This window comes from Epinephelus fuscoguttatus, linkage group LG21, assembly GCF_011397635.1.
Source record: "Epinephelus fuscoguttatus linkage group LG21, E.fuscoguttatus.final_Chr_v1".
Lineage (NCBI taxonomy): Eukaryota > Metazoa > Chordata > Actinopteri > Perciformes > Serranidae > Epinephelus > Epinephelus fuscoguttatus.
Window position 1 is genome coordinate 16051263 of NC_064772.1, and position 21262 is coordinate 16072524.

Sequence of the window (21262 nt, forward strand, 5' to 3'; positions counted from 1 at the left end):
ACTTTTCTGTAATTCGGTTGAACTAAACCTTTGAGCAAGTAATCCAGTTTTAATGATTCAGATCTGAGAGTAAAGGTGACGTTTGTGTTCAAAGCGTCTCGCATAAACACACTCAGAATTTACAGATGACAAAGCTACAGTGTGTCGTATTATGTTTTGGCTTATCGGGGTTTCCCACGCAGAGCGCTGGAAGGCTTTTCTCATCACTGTGGCCCTCGCTGACCTCCACACACACACACACACACACACAAGCACACATATGTATGAGCCAGAGAAGTAGATAATGAGAGAGAAAGAGGAAGAGACCTCAGCCAGGCCTTCAGCCCACCCATCAGTCCTAGAACCAGACCTCGGCCAAACACTCTCCCCCACAACACACACGCTGCAGCTGGGAGGCAGGAACACTACGACCTTCGGTAACCACAACAATGTGTGCAAGTATTTATATATATTCTTATGTGTGTGTGAATGCATCTCTACATGCATGTGTCTGTGTATAAAAGCTTTGCCTCTTGAAGGGGGAAAATGAAACGTCATCCCTCTCCACAGGCGAACAAACTGCGCCGAATCACCCCCATATCCCATAGTATAAATATTTCTCCATTCTGCAGTATACACAACGAGGAACCTGCCGCAACTATTACAACAAGACTTTTCCATCCTAAAATGTTGGGGAGAGAGAGAGAGAGAGAGAGAGAGAGAGAGAGAGGAGAGAGGAGAGGGGAGAGGCAGAGCATGAGAGACAAATAAGCAGAGGGAAATATTTGGCTTGGAGCAGCCAGAACCTCATCAAGGTTAATTGGTCTGTTGAGAGGACACACTCATCTGGCTCATCAATCACCCGGTCCATTGTTTCCTAAAGTCTGTCTCTGTGCGCAGGGCTTCAGCTCCAAAGCCCCTGTAATGACCGCTCCTGTCAGAGAGACAATACCTCATCTCGTTTCAGTGTATAAATCTACCTGGTGTCAGTACGCCCAACATCAGCACTGATTAAAACGCCTAAAATCAGACCTTAGTCGAGGTACTTCTGTCATTTTAAGACATTAAAGAATTTGACAAACAAAGTCTTTTTGACCTTCGCGGTGTACTTGAGGATTAGGAAATGATGCCAAGTTTCAGACTCTGTGCAAAGGTGAAATTCAGTTCTGCAGAAAGTAAGAACCACGGAGAGTGAGACGACAGTTATAAAGTAGGAGTTAAACTATTACTGATTATTTTCTTATTAACTTGTTAGGTCTGAATAGTGTCAGGAAATTGTGAGACATTCCCATCACAGGCAGCTTGTTTGATTCAACCCAAATATTCAGTTAACTATCAAAGACAATCAGCATATGTTCACATTTGAGAAGCCACAACCAGTGCATTTTTGCTAAATGAAATTACAGATTAACGTGACGATAAACAATCAACAAACCGCTGCTCTACAAAATATTTCAGCTTCGTTAACTTGTGTTGTCCTGATACCAAAATTTTGAACGTCAATATACTAATGTTTGATACCAATTCCAGTACCATGGGGAAAACTGACATTGAGGGCATACAATTACAGTTTTTTACTATAAGTTAAATATAACAAGGCTGGAACTTGACAGCGTCCTTGTTGGTAGCGGAGAACAGCAGAATGACTGTAGTTACAACAATACAACAATAAGAGAGAGCGATAAAGCACAGCTGGTACCACTATATTGGTGCTGTGGAAAATTAATATTGAAACCAATTCAAATATTCAGTATCAACATGCATCGATAAATAAATACTTTTGACAGCCCTACCAGAAACTGTTCCTACAGGTGGGGCTTGGCAATATATTGGTATTTGGTCAAAAATATTGCGATACCTGATTTTCTCCATATTGTGACCTACCTACAGGAGGTCGCAAAATGTTGTGAAGGAGTCCCCAGTTTAATTTTGGGGTAGGAAACAATACAAACTAAATTCTGCTGCAGAAAACGCTGATTCTTTTGTTGGACTTTTCTGTAAACTTCGTTCTTTTACCAGTGGCGTAAAGTAGTTGTGACAGGCCCTAGTGCCTACCATTATCTCGTCACCATCTCGTCACATGATCAGAGACTTGACAGTGGATGACATCAGCATACATATTACCCAACAATCATCATTGCACGTCTGTATGTGACAAAAACTACCAAAGAAAATGAGAAATTATCAATTTAACAAATTTAAAAGTTTATTATAATTTTGTTATAGGTGCTATTGACTGTTTAACAAAAAAACATGACACAGGTGGGTTTACCTTTTTCAAGGGCATATATAGCAAATAGCACTGGTTTTAATTCAATGAGAGTTCTTTGAACAGAGGCATATTTCTAAATTAGCAATCAATAAGGGCCCATTCTCCACCTTTTCAAGCCTCTGAAATAATTGAAAGAGGCACCCTAGCACTGACTATGAACCCCAGCATCCCTGTTTCAAGTCTGGTTGTTCTTTCTACCCCTCTCTCTCATTCATCTCTCTACTCTCAATTCTCTACTGAAGGCATAAAATGTCCCCAAAATATACATCTATTCAACTGAAACAGTTCTTCGATAGAAGAAATAAATACTAGAGAGTCTTTTTGACCTTCTCAATGATCTTGAGGATTAGAAAGCAATGCCAAGTTTTAGGATCTGTGCAAAGGTGAAATTCAGTTCAACGTAATTACAGAGCAGACATCACATTGTTTCTCCAGAAAGAAATGGACGTTTATGATGACATAATACTTTCCAACTTCAGGAAAATGGATCTATTAGGGGGGCAGGAAATTTAGCCGCATAAAAGTGTGATTATTTTGGGGGATTTTTCTATAAGCTGTGCTTTTATATGAATACTGTGAGTTTTACCTCTTAAGTCCATTAAAAATCACCTTGTTGGTCAAGAGGTTTAACCCAATGAACATGAGCCACAACGTCCCCCTGTTCGAGTCTGGTTAGAGACTTTGTCGCATGTTGTCTCCTGACTCTCTTTACACAGTCTCTGTTTCCACCAAGCTGGCACCAGACATCAGTATGACATCAGAGAGATGTTAGATTCTCATGTCAGACAGACGTTAAACTTTGGTTTTAGAAAATCAGGTTGACAATATTTTAATGTCTAACGACATTAGAATTCCATATTGTCTGGACATTAACACTCTGACGGTAAGCTGATGTCAGGTTTTGTTTGCATAACGTACGACTAAATGTGGCTATTCTGCATTAAGATGACGTTGGCATGAGATGTTTGGAAGAATGGATTTTGGTTACTAAACAACACTACTTAAAACCAGCAAAATAGCAACACCCTCTGTCGTCAGTATTCTACGTCATATTGACATTGGCATTAGATGTTTCCCTGACATTGAATTTTGATCACCAGATGACGAAATATAACTCCTTATGACATTGGTGGTCAGCTGGGCAGGTTCTTCAATTTGAGGATATGCTGTTTTTCTATTTCACATATCAAAGAAACTGAATAACTCTGTTTTGGGGATTTTTGGCCGGACAAAATAAAAGATGTCACCTTGAGCTTTGGGAAGTTGTGATGGATATTTGCTCACATTTTTCTGACACTACAATCAAAAAAATAGCTGAAACGTGAATCGACAAATAAAATAATTGTTAGCTGCAGCCCTTATAATCAAATGAAACAATCTAAAAAGGAAAAATCCCTTTCCAAATGAAATCATGGATGACATTACACCTGAGACGAGGGACCGCAAGCAGATAAAGACTTTGAATTACTGCCATTAACCACCAGTTTATTTACACACTTGGGTCAATGTCAAAATCACATCTGCTAAAACTTTCAGCTGTCACTGACCAGGACTTTTACATCATCCTCAAGCCTCTGATTCATTCAGCTCATTACCAAAACAAACTGTCCTCCACGCTCTGTTATTAATGTAAAGTATGATAACAGTTGCCCTAACCCTTCAGCCATGAGCAACACTTGACTTGACATTTCATGCTAGCCTCACATGAATGGGCTGATTGTTCTGCATGATTTCCAGGATTGGCTGTCTGCCTCGTCTCCGTCTACGCTACTACGTCCGTCCGTTTGTCTCGTGACCTTACAGGTTCAAATCCTTCCACCAACCAACAACACGCTGCCTAGAAGGCTCCTCTGACTGTGTTGTTGTGAGTGGACTCGTCATTTCCCCCCTCTGTCTGTGACTCTCAGGGAAGCAGTGTGCTCCTCTGTTAGCCAAAGGGGGAGCTGGCTGCTCTCTGCTGCTGCTGCTTAGCTTCTATTCCTACAATTATCCTTTTTTTGTGTGTGTCTGTGTGTGTTAGAAATCCTCTGCTCCCTCATCCTTCTCCCGCTCAGCTCCATCCATCCATGCTGCTCCACTTCTTGTTCTCTCAAGCCATCTCCTAACAGGCTGGGATCCAGAGGGGGCTGGAAATAACCTTCACATGGCCAGCTTTACCCAGCTATCTCTCACACACAGACCGCTGCTGCTGCTGCCGCTGCGCCGACTCATGCACACACACACACATGCGCACACACACACACACACAGACAGACACACACACACACAGATGCATGCCAGCTCCCTTCACGGGAATGACGGACAGCGCCACTCACCACTCCATGGACCAGGAACTCAAACAGTTTGCTCTTGGTGGCTTTCCTGGCTCCCCCCGCCGTCTCCTCCGTAGCCATTTGCTCAGTCCCCTCCGTTCACCCTGCTATGTCTCCCCTCTCCTTCTTTTGTCTTTCCCTCTCCCTTCACCCAGCCTCCTGTTCCCCTCCCCTGCTCCACTTTCCTTCTCTTTGTGCTCTCCTTTACAGCACTGCCTGTCCCTGACTCTCCTTCTCTCTCTCCCTCTCTCTTCCCTCCCTCTGACTCTATTTTGAATGTGCAGCAGCCCTGCCGAGTCTCTCACTGTGTCTAGCTCACTTTTTAGTTGAGCTGCCTTTCAGGAGCCCGGCACGTCGCTTGGAGGTGGAGAGGGTGGGGGGGAGGCTGTGCAGGGGTCTGGCAGGGGGGTTTCAGCCAGCCCACCCTGCCGCTCCCCCGCACAGCTGTTGCATTCCATTGGTAGATAAGGGCATGCGGCGCGGCGAGGCTGCCGTTTGGTCTGAACGGGGGCTGGGGAGGTTAGTGTCTCTGCTGTAGCTTCCCCCCTGGTGACCAACCCAGAGGCCACGGTCAGCACACAGACCTCCAAGTCCAGGGCTCATTCTCAAAAAAAGGACATTGGGCTCTTAAAGGGGCCAGGCTGCATATCATTAACACATGTGTACATACATATATGATGGTGTCATGACGTGGTGATGATGATGATGAGGAGGGGGGTGATGCTTTTTTTTTCTCAATTGAAAGCCACTCAAGGCTGGGGAATTTATCCGTTTGTCTATGAGTGCAAAGCTTCTCCAACAATGTGCTCTAAAGCCACTTCACAAAAGTAGAAGGCCACGTCAAGAGCACCTTCACTTCCTGTGTTACTCTGCTGGCCTTTGTCAGAGTGCATTCATAGGTTAGAGAGTATTTCCTCCACTCGCCTCATTAGCTGTTACCTTTCACCCACTAGTTGGCCCAGAGGCTACATACAGGCTGTGGCTACAGTGTAATGGCAAACAAACAGGCTGGTCTGCACAGCAAGGTGACTGTGTCAGTGACACGTGTAATTAGGCTCTGTTGTGATTTCTTTCAGGCTGCTTTTTTTTAAAGATTTCCTCTGAACATGCAGAAAACTGAATGCCCCCCCCCCCAAAAAAAGAGGGAAAAAAAACACACCATCCCTTGATGCGCACAGGGAATAAAAGACTTATTGAGGCACAGCAGAAGTACACACACTGCCTGTTTCTGTGTGCTGGGAGTTTTTTTAATGTCTCACACTCCAATTACACACAAGCCCAACGGTCGCCTGTCGCCACACAGGTCATTACTCTGACTACAAACCACGCCACGTTGAAGATTACGACTCTTTCATGTCTCCTCCTGTGCTTTCTTTCTCTCCCTCTCTTCTTCCTGCCGTCAGATCAGGGGAGTGAAATATTCATGAGGTTATTTGAATGACAAAGGAGGTGAAGTGGGGCAGATTCAAAGGGGGGCTCGGCATGTGACACATGACGGCAAATTGTCACTGTTATTGTTTCCTCTTCCTCTGTTCTGCTGGTGTGAAAACGGAAGAAAAGTGTTGCACCAGGTGTCAAAGTAAAAATTACTCCCAAGAGTTGATGGAAAGCTTTGACACAAAATCTGTCCTTCAATTATCACTGCATTCTGACAAGCTTGTTTAAGTTAACATGATGCAAGGCGGATACATTAGGAAGAGGGGGTGTCGCTCCAGTTCAAGGAAAACTGCAGTTATTGTGTGGACAGCTGGTTAGTGTTTCTGTGACCTCTAGGCCAGAGGTCATGACCTTCTGGAGGATGCGCCATCCCTCAGAGGCATCTAAAAGGACCCAAGCTGTTTTAATGCATGCATATCATCCATTACATGTGATGTAAAGACGCCATTACTGACAGAAAAGTTACGCTTAACGCCTTAAAGAGAAGCAGGAAGAGAAGAATGATCAAAATGTATGCCCTTCAAACTTCCTTCACACCCCTGATTATTGGAATTGACTTATTGATAGGCAAAAGCTGGCCCTCCCATGTGTTGCTGACAGCTTGCAGCCTTAGTTTGCTTGGTGGTGACACCTGCTGTTAAGATGAGTGTACTGCTGCTGTCATTAATCCAGTCTGGAAGGCTTTGAGGAACATAAGGAACCCAAACCTCCTCTGCAAAATTTCTCTATGCTGCCTAAATCCATCTGTGTCCTCGCTTTAGTCAAATGCTGCAAAAATATCAGTCCACACTGGCACTATGCATTAGATTAACCTTGTGTTACATAACAAGTGACAGGGGCTTTAAATATATTAATCACACAGGCGCACAAGGTGTGCGTCTCAATTTCCTGCAAGGTCAAAAGCTCTACTCCTTGAGCGTATCCACGCAGATTCTGAGATTGTGCCAATCTCCCGTTTCTCCAGCAACGGCACGTGGGTTCAACGATAACAAAGAGATCTGGCAGCTCGGGCGATGCAAAAGGGAGCCTTGAGCGCAGGAGTACCCCCTGCCGGAGCCCCACAGTCTCCCTCACCAAAGCCAGTCAGTCTCACCAAATGGTAATGTCCCAGTGTGTAGCAGACAGGGGGGTAGAGGGGGGCTAACAGGGGGTAAAGGAGCAGCAGCAGTATTATTAATGACCAACAGAGGGAGCAAGCAACCAGGCAGGGAGGTGCTGACTGTCTGAATGGAGGGAGGGATCCATGTTCAGGGCCTGGTTGCAAAAAATGATTGAAGTATCATAAAGCATGAAATCCTTTAAAAGCTGCAGGGACCAAACTGTAATCACTGCCCAACCAATTTCATTTTCTAAGCATCTTTTTGTGTGTTTAAATTCTTCATTACCTCCTACGGCCACAAGAGGGAGACAAAGAGCACAGACTCAGAGTCATGCTTCATACAACACAGTCTGCAAACTGTCCAGCTGGTTTTCTTTACTGGCTGCATCATCATTTTACAACCAGTGGATCCCTACCAAGGACCCCTCAGTGTGACATATTGAATACTGTCACCTCATTAAGCCTCTATGCAACATTCAAAATGATGCAATGAGTGAAGTAGAGCTGCAACAAACAGTAATTTCCATCGCAGGAATTTCCTAAAGACTATATATAGACTTATACTTAAGTAATCCCTCTCAATCATCACTTAGGCCCTACTAAAAGTGTGTGGCAGGGTATTATTTTCTGCAGAGACTCTGCCCTCTGCCTCTATTTTGTTATATTCTCATATTCTGTGTTCAGGGTATTTATGGACGTGTAGCCCAACAGCTCTCAGGTGAGGTCAGGGCTTTATCAAAAGGTAGCAACCAGGTGCAAGACTGCAAATAGCAGGCATCTGAGAGACACAATGCTAAAAAAGGCAAATATAAATATACAAATATATAATATTAATATATAATATTAATTGATTAATCATTGGTCTATAAAGTGTCAGAAAACAGTGAAAAATGCCTATCACAGTACTCCAGAAACCCAAGGTCTAAAACTGACATGTTTTGTCTGACCAGCAGACCAAAACCCAAATATAATCAGTTAAGATAAGAAGATACTCATAACTAGTTGCATTTTAAAGCCCCTGAGAAAGTGTTTTTTAAAAAACATAATTACTAAGTAATCAAAAATCAAAGTTAAAGCTGGAGTGCAGAATTTTCATCTCTCTCCTCTGGCAGTTAAGAGTAATCACACACTGTCACCCTGTGCCTTGAACATATGCCTGCAGGTGAGCCTGCCGCATCCCCACCCCCAACCCCCCAAAGGAGCACTCTTTTTAAGTCTTCCTCTGACTTTAATCCTTCCTCTGAACACCAAGTTTCTTTTTTATCTGGAGCATCCACTCTAGAAACTTTCTTGGACGCTTCTGAGGATTTACACCATAGCTTCTGTCATAGGCTGCATTTACACCAAATCAGATGATGCTGTGATTAGCAGCGATTAGCTGTGTGGGAGTGTCACTTGAGACAGCCAATCTCCCCATCTCAGCAACTGAGTATTTGTCCATGCTAAGTTTATGTTGTCTTAAAAGATCTGCAGAACAGTAGTATCTTTACTGCCACAAAAGACACATGTGTACATACACACACAAATCAAGGGTTCTCCTTTCTAAGATAATACACACAAGCTGTTAAGACCTTTACTCATTATCATAATTATTGATAGAAAGAGACTGTATTACTTGTCCCTGTGGAGTGCAGGTTTCTTTACGATCTGATTGGCCACTGCTGTATGACGTTCCAGTTGCATTTGCCATAGGACACTACATTTTTTTCTGGCCCCCCTATAGCCTCACCGCTGCAGCCTATACACACTTCCTACATTCAAATTCTGGGTAGAGTGGTCTTTTCGTTGATCTTGATGTGAATGCAGTCATACTCATAGCTGCTGCTTCGTTGCGATGGTCTCTCCCCCCTTCCTGACGCTTTTATCTCTGGGTGGTTGACGTAAAACGCATTACTTATGGGGCACCAGCGCGGGAAAGTCGCCACAGACACCAGTCACCACAACTCCAGTATAGTACATAATAGAGAAGGCTTTCCCTGGTGGTGATAGGCTTAATCAGCGTTGTGTGAACGTGTTTGGCGAGGGCTTAATGGACGTTCATTTATATGCAAAAGTGCCGCACTCCCGCAACATCACACTTTTCCAACTGAGTCCCGCCTGATTTAAACCAGTGAGAAATCTCTCATGTGAAATAACCAAAGCTGTTTTTAACTTTGGATTTAAATGTAAATGTTGGACAGCATTACTCAGTGAGACGCAGGAGCAGCTGTTGTTTAGAATCACAGTGACATGAAATTGTGCTGCATTCAGTCAAAGATCCAAAAGTGTTGGAAATATCAATAAGCAATTACCTGTAAATCAATCAAGTGACATCGGCATAATCAAAATGTTCTTTCATCCTTTCTGAAATTACACATAATAAGGTTTATTATTGTTAAGAAAGGCTTGGTGGCAGCACATTTTCGTGATTGCTTTGCTCTCTTTAGCTGAAGATGATGTGCAACAACAAAAGGCTGAGCAGAAAGCAAGACAGGAAGGAAGAGAAATCCATACATTGATGGTTTCGGCCTGTTTTTCTGCAATCTCTTCTCAATGAGGAAGGAAAAAGAGAAAGAGAGAGAATACAAAGTATAAAAAAATCATACCGCTGCTGATGTGTAACGCACAGTTCCCAGTGGCAACGTTTACATACCAGAGACCACGAACCTGCCCTCGTCAACATTATTGTCACAGACAGATGGGGTGCACTAGGGGGAATATGGACTGTACTGAGGGCATGGAGTAAAGTCTGATTCCCTCCCACTGCTGGGCCCCTCTCTTTTTTCTCTTTCTTCAGTTTAAGAGCTGCACACAAAACCCAGCTCAAGCTGCTTAAAGGCCAGGGCTCTTGGAAAGCTACTCAATGGCCATCGGCCGCCATCAAAGGGACTGTACAAAAGCACGCAGACCTGCACCTTCACTGAGGGGGGATTAAGGAGTGGAGAAGTACATTTCAGGGCCGATTTCTTGCAGCTAGGCATGTGTAATGAAGAGGAACCTATGGAGAGAGAAAAGTCTCCCATGGTGCCTGAAAATAATAGGGCATCTGCTGATATTCTGTGATCAAAGTGATTTGGCACAATATACCGCAAAGAAATAGGCGAATGATTTTGCACAAAGCGGCAGTGCTATGTGGAGCACCTAACCTAAGAAGCTGCAGAAAAGGAGTTTAGGGTCGACCTTGGTTTTTCAGGGCTTGTTTGGGACAAAGCATCTTTATCCAGACAGCGTTTATGGTTCAGCTCTTCAGCTGCTCCCAAAAAAACAAAAAAAAAAAAAAGAAAAAAAAAAAAGGAGGCATTGTGGGAGCAGATGGAAAGACGGAGCAACAGTAATGAGCCCAGTTTCCCTGCAAGCAACTAGCAACACACCGGAACAAGGCCTGAAGCTTTACCTGCTTCGGGGCATTTCCTGTTTGCTGTAGCCATGACAACGGCATAATCTGCCTTGCGTCCAAAGCTAACAGCCAATCGGGGGGGAGCAACGCCGACTGCAGTGGCTTAAAAACTGGAGCAGCAGCTGGTGAACCGAGCAAGGAACTATTCCAGAGCTTAAACTATGAAACTAAAAAGAAATCCCAGTTTTTGAGAGACAAAAAGGCTTCAGTTCGCTGTGTTAGTCAGCGCCGAAGTCACCGGGGTCAACTTTGACGCAAATAAACAGTGAAAAACAGTCACTTTCCGTCAATAGACCCGACCCTGCTACTATATAAAATTCCATGAGATGAAAAATAAAACTGGCAGAAAAATTCCACCACTACAAACTCCCCTCTCCCTGCTCTCTTCTTTCCTACTCTGCATCCAAGCTCAGTATTAGCCTCGATCTTTCAGCACCACTCTGCCCGTGCAGGATGGGAGACAGAGGCGACAGAACGAGGGCAGGATTGGTATGCGCAGGGCCGCATCGAGATTGTTCCGAATCCAAGAAAATCAGACACAGATGAGGCAGCACAGAGGTAGCGTGAAATATAGACTGCTACCTTGCCTGCACAAACAACCAGCCAAGGAATGAATAAAATGTTATGTCGAACAGTAGATTCATTCCCTCAGGAAAAGAAGCCATCATCTAAGTAGCAATTAGAGATATTCATCTACAAGTACACACATACTGTATTAGTCACTTTGTGCTTCTCATGTACCACTTCTACAAACAGAGCCAAGCATTTGATTTTCCAAAAAATTAAAACCAAGATTTACTGCTGTTCTGAAGTTTTTCTCCCAAATCCTCAAAGGCTTCTTTCCCAATCCAGGTACCCTGAAATGTCCATATTTGTATAAAAATACAAAATATTTGAAAAGTAACCTCAATACATATGAACATTGCTCAATATAACTTTTAAATTTTGGGTGTGTATGCTGTTATTTCTGGCTACTGTTTTTGTTTGGATAAAGAAACAGGTTAAAAAATATATTTTTATTTTGCAAAAGCTGGAATATTTTCCATCCAGAGGGTTAGAAGAGTATTTGAGGGTTTGGAAATACCTTTAGAGACACAACAGGTGAATAGGGTAACATTTTTAACATACGGATTTCTCCATGAAACTTCTATGTTTAAATATGGAAATGCATTGTCTAATTGAATATGCACTGATTTACATACATTTCCAGAACATAAATCTGAACATTAGATAAAGCCATGTTCAAAACTTTATTTTGTTGACATTAGAAAGTCAAAGGTTTTTACGGAGGGAATTGTGGATATCTCTTTTCATTACTCCATATATCAGAAAATACTGTCAACAGCCATAAAGAGAATCTACTTTCACCATGTTCTCAGGAATATAATGTTATAAAATCAGGGTATGAATGATATATGAGCAAACCCCTCTGTAAGGACCTTCAGAATATAAATAGGAATAAAAATGGGAAAGTGTGATGTACATAAGTGCTACTGACGCTAAGATATGTGGCTTCTGAGAAAATGGCTTTTAAAGATATGCATATTAAAATTTCATACATTTTAAGTCCTAATATAAGACAGAAATCAGAGTCAAATTTCTCATGTTGATTACTTACATAAAGACAATTATTTGTTGTATTACAAGTTTTCTAAAATTGTATATTTTATGTTTATGTGCACTATATCCAAACTGTATACTATCATATTAAATATGCACTTTTTGCATACATTTCCGGAACAGAAATATGAATTAAAATAAACCTTAATAGATATTTTGGACATTTTCTTTCCAGTAGTCTGAAAGAAGATGTTATGGAAGCATAATCTTGAAACTGATGAGTGTATGAAAAAACTGTTTTCACCTTAATATCTCCCCTTAACTGTTGTTAAATGACTGCAAACATTACCCTCACATATTGAAGCTACTACTGTATGCATATGTCCTATCACGTGCACCTAAACCAATCAACATACATAAAAGAAGAACATTAGTGTAGAATTTGTACACAGTCACGTTCAGGTACATTACCTTCATAAAAACAGGAAGGTTAACTGGTGTCTGAAGAAAAATGGCTTTGTGTTTATGTGATTCAGGTGATTTAACATCTATAATGATAAATGATGGTTTAAAATAGGACAGAGGGCACTGAGTTCTTTGTTTGCAATGTAATGCAATGCTGCACAATGAACAGGGTTGGGAATTAACACCAGCCACCAGCCACCAGCCAAATGCTGGTTAAATATGCAAGTGGCTGCTAGATTTGCTTTACACACCAGCCAAGAAACTCTGGTAATCTATTGAGTGGCTGGCAGATTTTGGAATCCACCAGCTGCAGTGGCAGGCTGACAGAAAGTTCATCTCCAATCCCAATGATGATTAAATACAATAGACGACAAGATGAAACCCGAGCAAGGACAATTAATTATCACAAGCTTTGTAAACAAAAGCCAAAATGCCAAATGCAGAAACATTACTTTCAGATTTTATCTCCTCCAAGTGTCAAAACAAAATCAGAACCACTTCTTCAGTTCCCTTGAACAACTTCAGACGTATGTTATGGTATATAGTGCAATATAAAACCAAAAGAATCCACTTTCAGTTCCATGAACAACCACAGAAATGTTCATATTCCTCAATCCCACGGTAGCTACCTGATCCAACACATCAAGGTGTTGTAAGTACAGTAAGAGAGTGAGAAACACATACAAGAGCTAAAACAATTAGCCCATTAATCAATTAGTAAATCAGCAGAAAATGAGTCAGCAACTATTTTGTTAATCGACTTACTTAAATGTGAAAATTTGCCACTTTTCTTTGTCCTGTGTGATTGTACATTTATTATCTTTTTGGCCCAATGGTCAAATAAAACAAGCAATTTGAAAACTTCACCTTGGGCTTGATGAAAGTTTGATGTGCATTTTTAAAAACTAATTTTCTGGCTGATTAATTGAGAAAATAACCAGCAAATTAAATGATAATGAAAATAATTGTTGGTTGCAGCCCTAAAACTAATGACACAGGCGTTCATTCAGTGCTGATCCAGATTAGAAAAAAAAATCATTAATCTCTTTGGATCCTTTTGTTGTTTTGCACCTTTTTTTAGAAATCATTATTAAATAAGCTTTTTGCAACTGAGAGGGAAGGTGCCAGGGCTGGCTGCGACATCCACATGCATGTGTTATATTAGGTTACACTGAAGCTAACTCTCCAGCAGAGTATGGTGCAGTATTGAGCGTTAACATCTAAATGGGTCAACCAGCCGCTCAGTGAACTGTAGCACCATTAGGACCCAGACAGTTTGTCTCTGAGTCCTGCGCACAATCTCATTAGACAGCTAACTCTACATTATGAATGGGGATAATATGCAACTGAAGGAAAACCCCACAGATAGTGCTTTAGGTGAGATAACAGTGATTAAAAAAACAGTGTTATAATCTGTTGGTAGGCAGGGAGGGCGCCATGTTAATTAGGTTACAAAGCGCTCGATTTAAAACCATGAAAACCTTTAATCTCTCTGTGGAAATGACACAGTGGAGGTTCACAGAGCTGTATGAAACTGGTGTTTATAGGTTGGAAATTGTATAAAAGTCATATTCAGTATTGCGGCTATAAGTCTACTGTTTGTCTGTGAAAAATGTGCCAGAGGTGCACCTCTAAATACAGCACAGAATGCAACATGATGCATTGCTATACTGCAGTACTCTAGATATTATAATGTTATTAATGGTAAGAAATGATATCAAACTTTAATAATATTTAGCAGGGCTGCAACAAACTCATAGGGCAGATTATTTTCTCTGTTACTACGTAGTATAGTGGAAAATGAGCATCACAATTTCCCAGAGCTTAAGTATGACAAACTGTACAAAAGTCAAATATATTTAAGTTAATATCATGTAACATGAAGAAGAACAGCAAACTGTCACATCTCTGGAGCAGGAAGAGACCATTACTGGGGCATTTTTGCTACAAAAATGACCCCGAAAATTCAAAATTCGAAAGGATACTTTAAGAAATATCAACTGTCAATACCATTTTTGATAACACAGGAAAAAATGTAAAAGCAAATTTTTTTTTTTTTTTAAAAAGTCTTTAACATGACAATAACAGCTTCTCTTCTGGAGTAGGGATGCACCGATTTATCGGCGAAACATGGGTATCGGCCGATATGTGCCTTGTTAACAGCCATCGGCCTATCGGCAAACAAAATGGCACCCACTCATAGCAGTGGCCGATGTTCTTCTGTTGCATCATGTCAATTTGCGCGAGCTAAAAAGCAGGGCTTGAGTCTAACGGCCTCCCATCGTCTAATAGACTATAGAAACCGTGTTTGAGATGAAAAGAGGAAAGGACAAAATGACCAGGTTTAACTTACCACCTATCCATCAGGGGACCCACCTTATTTTCTTTCTGTTAATGCTACATTACAAATAAGTCCGTGTTTACATCGGCTAGCAGCTCACGGTAGCTAACCGCTGGTGGCTGTGAAAAAACTGCTGACGGAGGTTGCATTATGTTACATTATGATGCGTTCAAGCCCTCTTCAGTAAAAATGAGCGTTGGGCGAAGGTTAATTATAACATTCTTATGATGTGTTCAATGTAATCTTGTAAAATTCTCTTTACCGAGAAACAAGTAAATACAGCTGTTCGAAGGAGACATTCATTGGTGTTTTACAAGAATATAAATCAGATATTAGAGAGGGAATTTTGATATATTACATTTAGTAAAAAGACTGTTTGAAGCACTTATTCAAAAACGTTTTCATGTGAAAGTAGTTTATTTCAAGGGTTGTTTCATTAAATTCTATAATAGAATTTGTGCTCATTCAAAGAGTGTAATGAAGGACTGAATGACTTAAAAACAGTTCAGTAATTTATTTATAATAAAGGTTTCTTTGTGACCCTGACACACAAGGGTGCATCCCTGTTGGTTGGTGGCAGAGAACAGCACAATGACTGTAGTAAACATTTACAATAACAGAGCGAGAGAGCACAACTGGTACCAGTGTATCAATACAGCAGAAAATGAGAATTGAAACAGTTTCCAATATTCTAAATCAATATATATTGATAAATTGATATCATTGGCAACACTAACAACTCGATTATCAAAACTGTATGCTGATTAATTTACTCTCAGTCGACTATTTGCTAATCGTTTCAGCTCTAATATTTGTTGAAATTATAAGTTTTCCTGTGAGCTCAGTTGTTTCCGGGGTAACAAACAGCCATTGAGCCAGCACATTCTTCACCAACCAAAAAAAGGAAGTGCTCCATTGTCCATTTATCCCTGCAAATAACACAAAACACAAAGCTGGGGAACATTTAATTGGGTGACCTGCTATGTAGGAAACGAGAGCCAAAATGTGTACGGCTCCAAGTCTGTCTAATCAATCTCGCTGCTGGTGCGGAAACAGTGTGAAAAAATAAAGTTTGACAAACTTTTGAGAGACTCTGGAGCTGAAACACTCAGTGAAACATTGATTGAACTTGATGAGACGCCCAAACTAAATTTCAAACATGACTGAACAGAGTGACCGGCGTGTATATATATGTGTGTGTGTGTGTGTGTGTGGGGAGGGGGGGGGGGTTCCTGTGCAGCTTTCCTTAAAAAGCCAGGTCAAGCATTCAGCAGACTGTAAAAGGAGCTGATCCTCTGATCCTCTATCAGACCTCAGGAGCTGTGACGGCACCTTGCATACTAATGGACTGTTCTCCTTTTTTTATACTGAAGGGAATATCTGTGCCAGCAGCTGGGTCAGGGAACACTGTGGTTTGAAATTAGCTATTTTAGTCCTAGTTTTTGTGCCTGTATCGCTGACAAGGATCAAACACGTCTACGGCAAACACTAAGTTGAAAAAGCATTGCCACAATTAAAATAAAAAGCTTCAGATACAAGCTATAATGCAAATTAAAATTGAGCGGGTAGGACATTTCTATAGCATAGCCAGGAAATTTAATATATACACTACATGGAAATAGTCTTTGCATACAGTAGGGGACTTCAGAGGGACTAAATCTACAGAAAACCAACGCACTGCAGCAATTTATTTGAAATAAGACTGGTTATGCAATATTCTGTGTTGACTAATTGCACCCAAATGGCTGTTTTTTTTCATATAGAGCATCAAACTGAAGTGCATGTGATGGTGCTCTTTGAAATCAGCAAGCAGCTGAGTCACCAAGTCCTTCATAACTCAACAGTTCTGTACATGAAACCAGAGCAGCAAGGATAGAGAGGGAGGAGGAGAGAGGGGGGCTGAAATCTGAGAGAGCCTTTAAAATACGCAATTAAGTCAGTGACAACGCACTCATAGTTATTTTACAAGAATTATTGCCTCTTCAAAAAGTTTTCAGTGCCCTCAAGCTCTTAGTTTTACTGACTGACACTGTTGGAGCCAGAATGAGATGATGGCATACAAAAATGATAAAATGCTGTACTTTTCCTGATGTAATACAATAAAAATTTGCTTTTTCCATTGCTCAGAGTGAGATGGGATATTTCGCTGAATCGGTGCCATCTGCATTTTGTAACTTTTCTAAAATCAAACTTGATTTTTTATTTTGTCTTTTATTTCAACACTGAATCTAATAAAAGACGTTTATTTAAAATGTGTAATGGTCCATCTCATGGCCATATCATTCATTTTTTAATCTCATTGAAAGATGATTTATAGAACTAACCGTAGTATTTAGTCAGCATTACCAATACGTACAATGTAGCTATGTGACATCAATGCAAATAGCATGAGAACATTCAGCACCTTTAAGTGGTTTGGCAAAACTATCTTTGGAAATAATAAAAACAAAACAACACATAAAGCTATAACAAATAAAAAACAATTTAGGTTACAGGACTGTACATTGAGATTGACAGTCATATCTATAATATGATCAAAAATACAGAAAATAAGTTAGAGATTTTACTTTTGGTCTTCCCCCGGCCTTTAAGAGACTCAAACATGCTACTTCCTGTTGATCACGAGACTTGTGTAATGTCCTAAATTTTCAGAGGGGGGAACAGAGTACCCCAGGGATGATGTTTTTTCTGTAGGCTTATTCGAAATTAGCTTCGCCCTAGTAAAAAAGGCGCAAAGGATTTTTCCATTGGATTTTGTATTATTGCAGAAAATAAGCTCTGTGGCAAAGAAACATTTTGATACTTACATGTTTATTTCAGCAAGATAATCTTTATAATCTTCATAATACTTTTATGATCTCTGAAGTCTAAATGCAATCACCAGAAGTAAAAAGCTAACATAAGGCTATAATCAAATTACACTACGGTTACATGACTTAACATTGCCAACACAACAAAGCTGTAAAGTCATGCTCGGCGTGATTATGTTCTGTGGTCTTATTTAGCCACTTGTTAGAAACCACCTTTCGTAAGACACATAATTCACAAGTGAGGTATTTACTGACTCATTTTATGTTGTAGAAAAAAATGTGAAAGTTTATTAGAACGAGACAAGGGAACTTGAAATGCTAAAATGCTAATTCATTTTCTGGTGTCTTAGGACTCATTCCTGGAGTACTCTATGGATCAGGCTAACAGGACTAAGGGTGAGTTCGTTAATCCTATCTGACACCCTACACTAAAATGAGATCCCTGCTGTTCGCAGAAACAGAGTGTCCCGTTTTTATATAATTAAAAAAGAATTAAGTCAATCACACATTCACTCCACCTGGCATTTCGCTGCTCCGTCTCTCTGAACGGTACATTCCAACAATGCTCTGAATTTATGAGTGGTTCAGTTTGTGCCAGAGTGCGCAAATGCACTCTAAGTGAAAACCAGGGGAACAGTGAAAACAAAGAAGTGCATTTTAACAACATATTACGAATATCTGATGAGGTAAGTGTATTTATCTCTAAATTGGAAATAGAGATACACAATAATAAAAAAATAAACAAAAAAAGATTTCTTAAGGACTCTTATCATTGCCAATATCTCATTATATCTAGGCTATATATCATTATACTTCTCACAGGCTAAAATCCTATTTTGTGTGTGTTTATGGTAGTTTTTACTAAGGGTTTACATTATGTTAGCTTTAATTCACAGTTTGATAATATAATGTATTATACAGATACTTCTCTTGCATATTCATGATTTTAATGTCCTAGGGACGGAAAAGGCACCAGCAGAATGGTCCAAAAAATAATTGACATTTTGGGAAACAGGCCTTTTCTATTTCTCACATAAAGTTTGTTAAGAATATTGCTAGCGCTCTCATATTTGTACGCTAAATGTGAAGCTAATTTACAGCTAGCAGCCGGTTAGCTTAGCTTATCTTAAAGGCTTGAAGCAGGAGTAAACAGCTAGCCTGGCCAAGTGCGTTGACTAAATCATATTCAAGTGTATAACCACCAAGCAACATAAGGTGTTTGGTTTTTGCACAAATTAAAACAAACAAGCTATAAAATGTGAAATTTAGCCAGAGATTAGCCAAACTAGCTATTTCCTGTTTCCAGCTAACTGGCTGTAGCATCATATTTTAAAGTCCAGTGTGAATGATTTAGGAGCCTCCATGGCAGACATTGTATAATATTCATCACTATGTTTTCGTTATCTTATAATTACTGGAAAATAACAATTGTTTTGTTTTCATTACCTTAAAATGAGCCATTTATTTCTATATACTGGGCAGATCATGTTCCACGGAGTCTGCTATGTTGTTTCTACAGTGGCCCAGAAGGGACAAATCAAACATTAGTTCTCTAACTCTACGAAAATGTACCAAAATGTCAACATATTCCTCTCTAATAAAGAGCTTAGTGACTTCTCTGTGTGGATTTTAAGGCTCTATAAACAGAGAGTGAATCTATTGCAGGCTACAGTTGCAGTATAAAAACTACATTTTCCTTTGGATCAGCAAAGTAGATCTGGCTTCAACCCTACACCCCAAATTCCTCTCCTGCTGCTGTGTGCACCCACAGCTCTGCCAGCAGATTAACACAGTGAAACTGAAACTTTTCCCGCAAGATCCAAAACACACACATGCAGACTTGTGAGGGCACTAACATGAAGCACCATTATATCATTGTGTGAGCCCTGAGTCAAAGAGGGGAACGAGAGGGGAAGGGGTAGGGGAGGGAGGTACGGGGGAGAGACGGCGAATGAATTAAAGGCATGCGTAAAGAGGCGAGAGGATGGTCCTCCTCACTCTCGCTTCGCCGTGCATCCCCTCTATTACTCCTCAAGTGTCTGTTTCCCACACCAGACAAGGTTAACAAGCCGCGCTGGTGTCTGCGTCGGCTGGAAAACGGGGAGGGGTGGGAGGTGGAGGTGGAGGGGTGAGGTGCTGCAACTATACAGTGTGCTGTGTGATGATGCAGACAGGCTACTGTAGCCTACAGTCCCCTTAAATATTCTCAACCACATCCCACTCCCTGCTCAAAATCCTCGGATACATTGTGCACCATGCAGCTGTGCGCCGGAATAAGCCTGAATACACCATGGGGTGGAAAATAATCCTTTTTTTTTTTTTTTAGACGCACAATAAATTACAGCTAGACGAGGAAAAAACTCCGGTGCGCACTAATCCGGCTGGCAACGCGCCGACAGGATAAAGAAAATATATAAAGAATAGTTTTAATGGTGGATGCGGATACTGAGCAGCGCAGCGAGGCAAAGTGATGTGGAATAAAACAAATGGTAGCATAAGCATCCATACCTTTCTCTCCATCACTATGCGCTTTTTAGGCTACTCAACAACAGGAACTGTAGGATGTGTCTCTGTGGAGGTGTCCGGTCCGGCGCGGCGCGGAGCTTCCCGTCACTCCTCAACTTCCTCGCGGCTTCAAAGACAGCAGCGTCTCCCTATCACTTCCCCATTACTGGACAGCTAGGCGACTTATTAGCACTGGCCTGTGGGACGCCGAGCCGGGGATGGAGCCAGAGCCAGGATTGGTGAAGCCTTGTTCGGAAGGGAGCAGGAGCGCAGGCGCGGTCTCTGCTGGAGAGTCGATATAATGAAAAATTACCAGTGGCAGGGAGTGTCATCAAATTATCCCCAGGAGCGGGTTTTTTTTTTTTTGGGGGGGGGGGGGGTTATACTGTCCGATGTAAGCTCTAACAAAAGGTGTGAAAGGATGACTATAGGTTGTTATTATTATACGTACACTGCAAGAACAAAGACTGACATTTTTTGGGATGAAAAACCTGTTTACTACAGCAACAGAACAGCAGGACCACCAGCTCCCTAACCAAAAGAACTGTAGCACTTTTTCATAAAGAAACCTTTATACTGGGGTTTTAAGTTGCAATTACAAACCATTTGAATAACAATTAAGTCATTATAAAGACTATGAAAAATTCCCTTGGCTGCAAAGGAACATCTATTAATGGATTACCAATATTTATAATATTATAGGATGTAATTTGTCATGCAGCTACATATAAAGTTTGCTTATATTTGTTTGGGTGTTTTGCAAATTTGAGTTCATTTAGAGCTACTAAGAGCTGGAGTCAAATTCTTCATGTATGTCAACAGATTTGGACAAAGAAAAAATTGATTCTGACATTATCACAAAAATAAAGGATAAATCCCAGCCAAAGGGCTTTTTCACAACCTGGCAACCCAAATTATGCTCCTGACAGATCAATAAAGCATGAATTCATGATCCAGTACATGTGGTGATACATGATGTTGGGTATTTTTGCCAGTATTTTCTAACTCATTTTGGCTAAATGCAGATATATGCATTTTTTAAACCTCTAGAAAACATCAAGTCTTTCCTGTAGTGGAGTTAACTTATGTTAACTCTTATTGTGATG

General features: G+C 40.9%; 1 protein-coding gene across 7 annotated transcripts in view; it reads right to left on the minus strand.

The window, feature by feature from the left end:
* Nucleotides 1-20435, minus strand: part of smarcd3b (SWI/SNF related, matrix associated, actin dependent regulator of chromatin, subfamily d, member 3b) — a 56275-nt gene extending 35840 nt beyond the window's left edge. For 2 of the 7 annotated variants that reach the window (XM_049565173.1, XM_049565172.1), the window contains exon 1: nt 4567-4887. In XM_049565173.1, the coding sequence (XP_049421130.1) occupies nt 4567-4644 (78 nt within the window). In that variant the 5' untranslated portion in view covers nt 4645-4887. The other 5 variants (XM_049565178.1, XM_049565177.1, XM_049565174.1 and 2 more) reach the window with 4 other exon arrangements.
* Nucleotides 20436-21262: the final 827 nt, after the last annotated feature.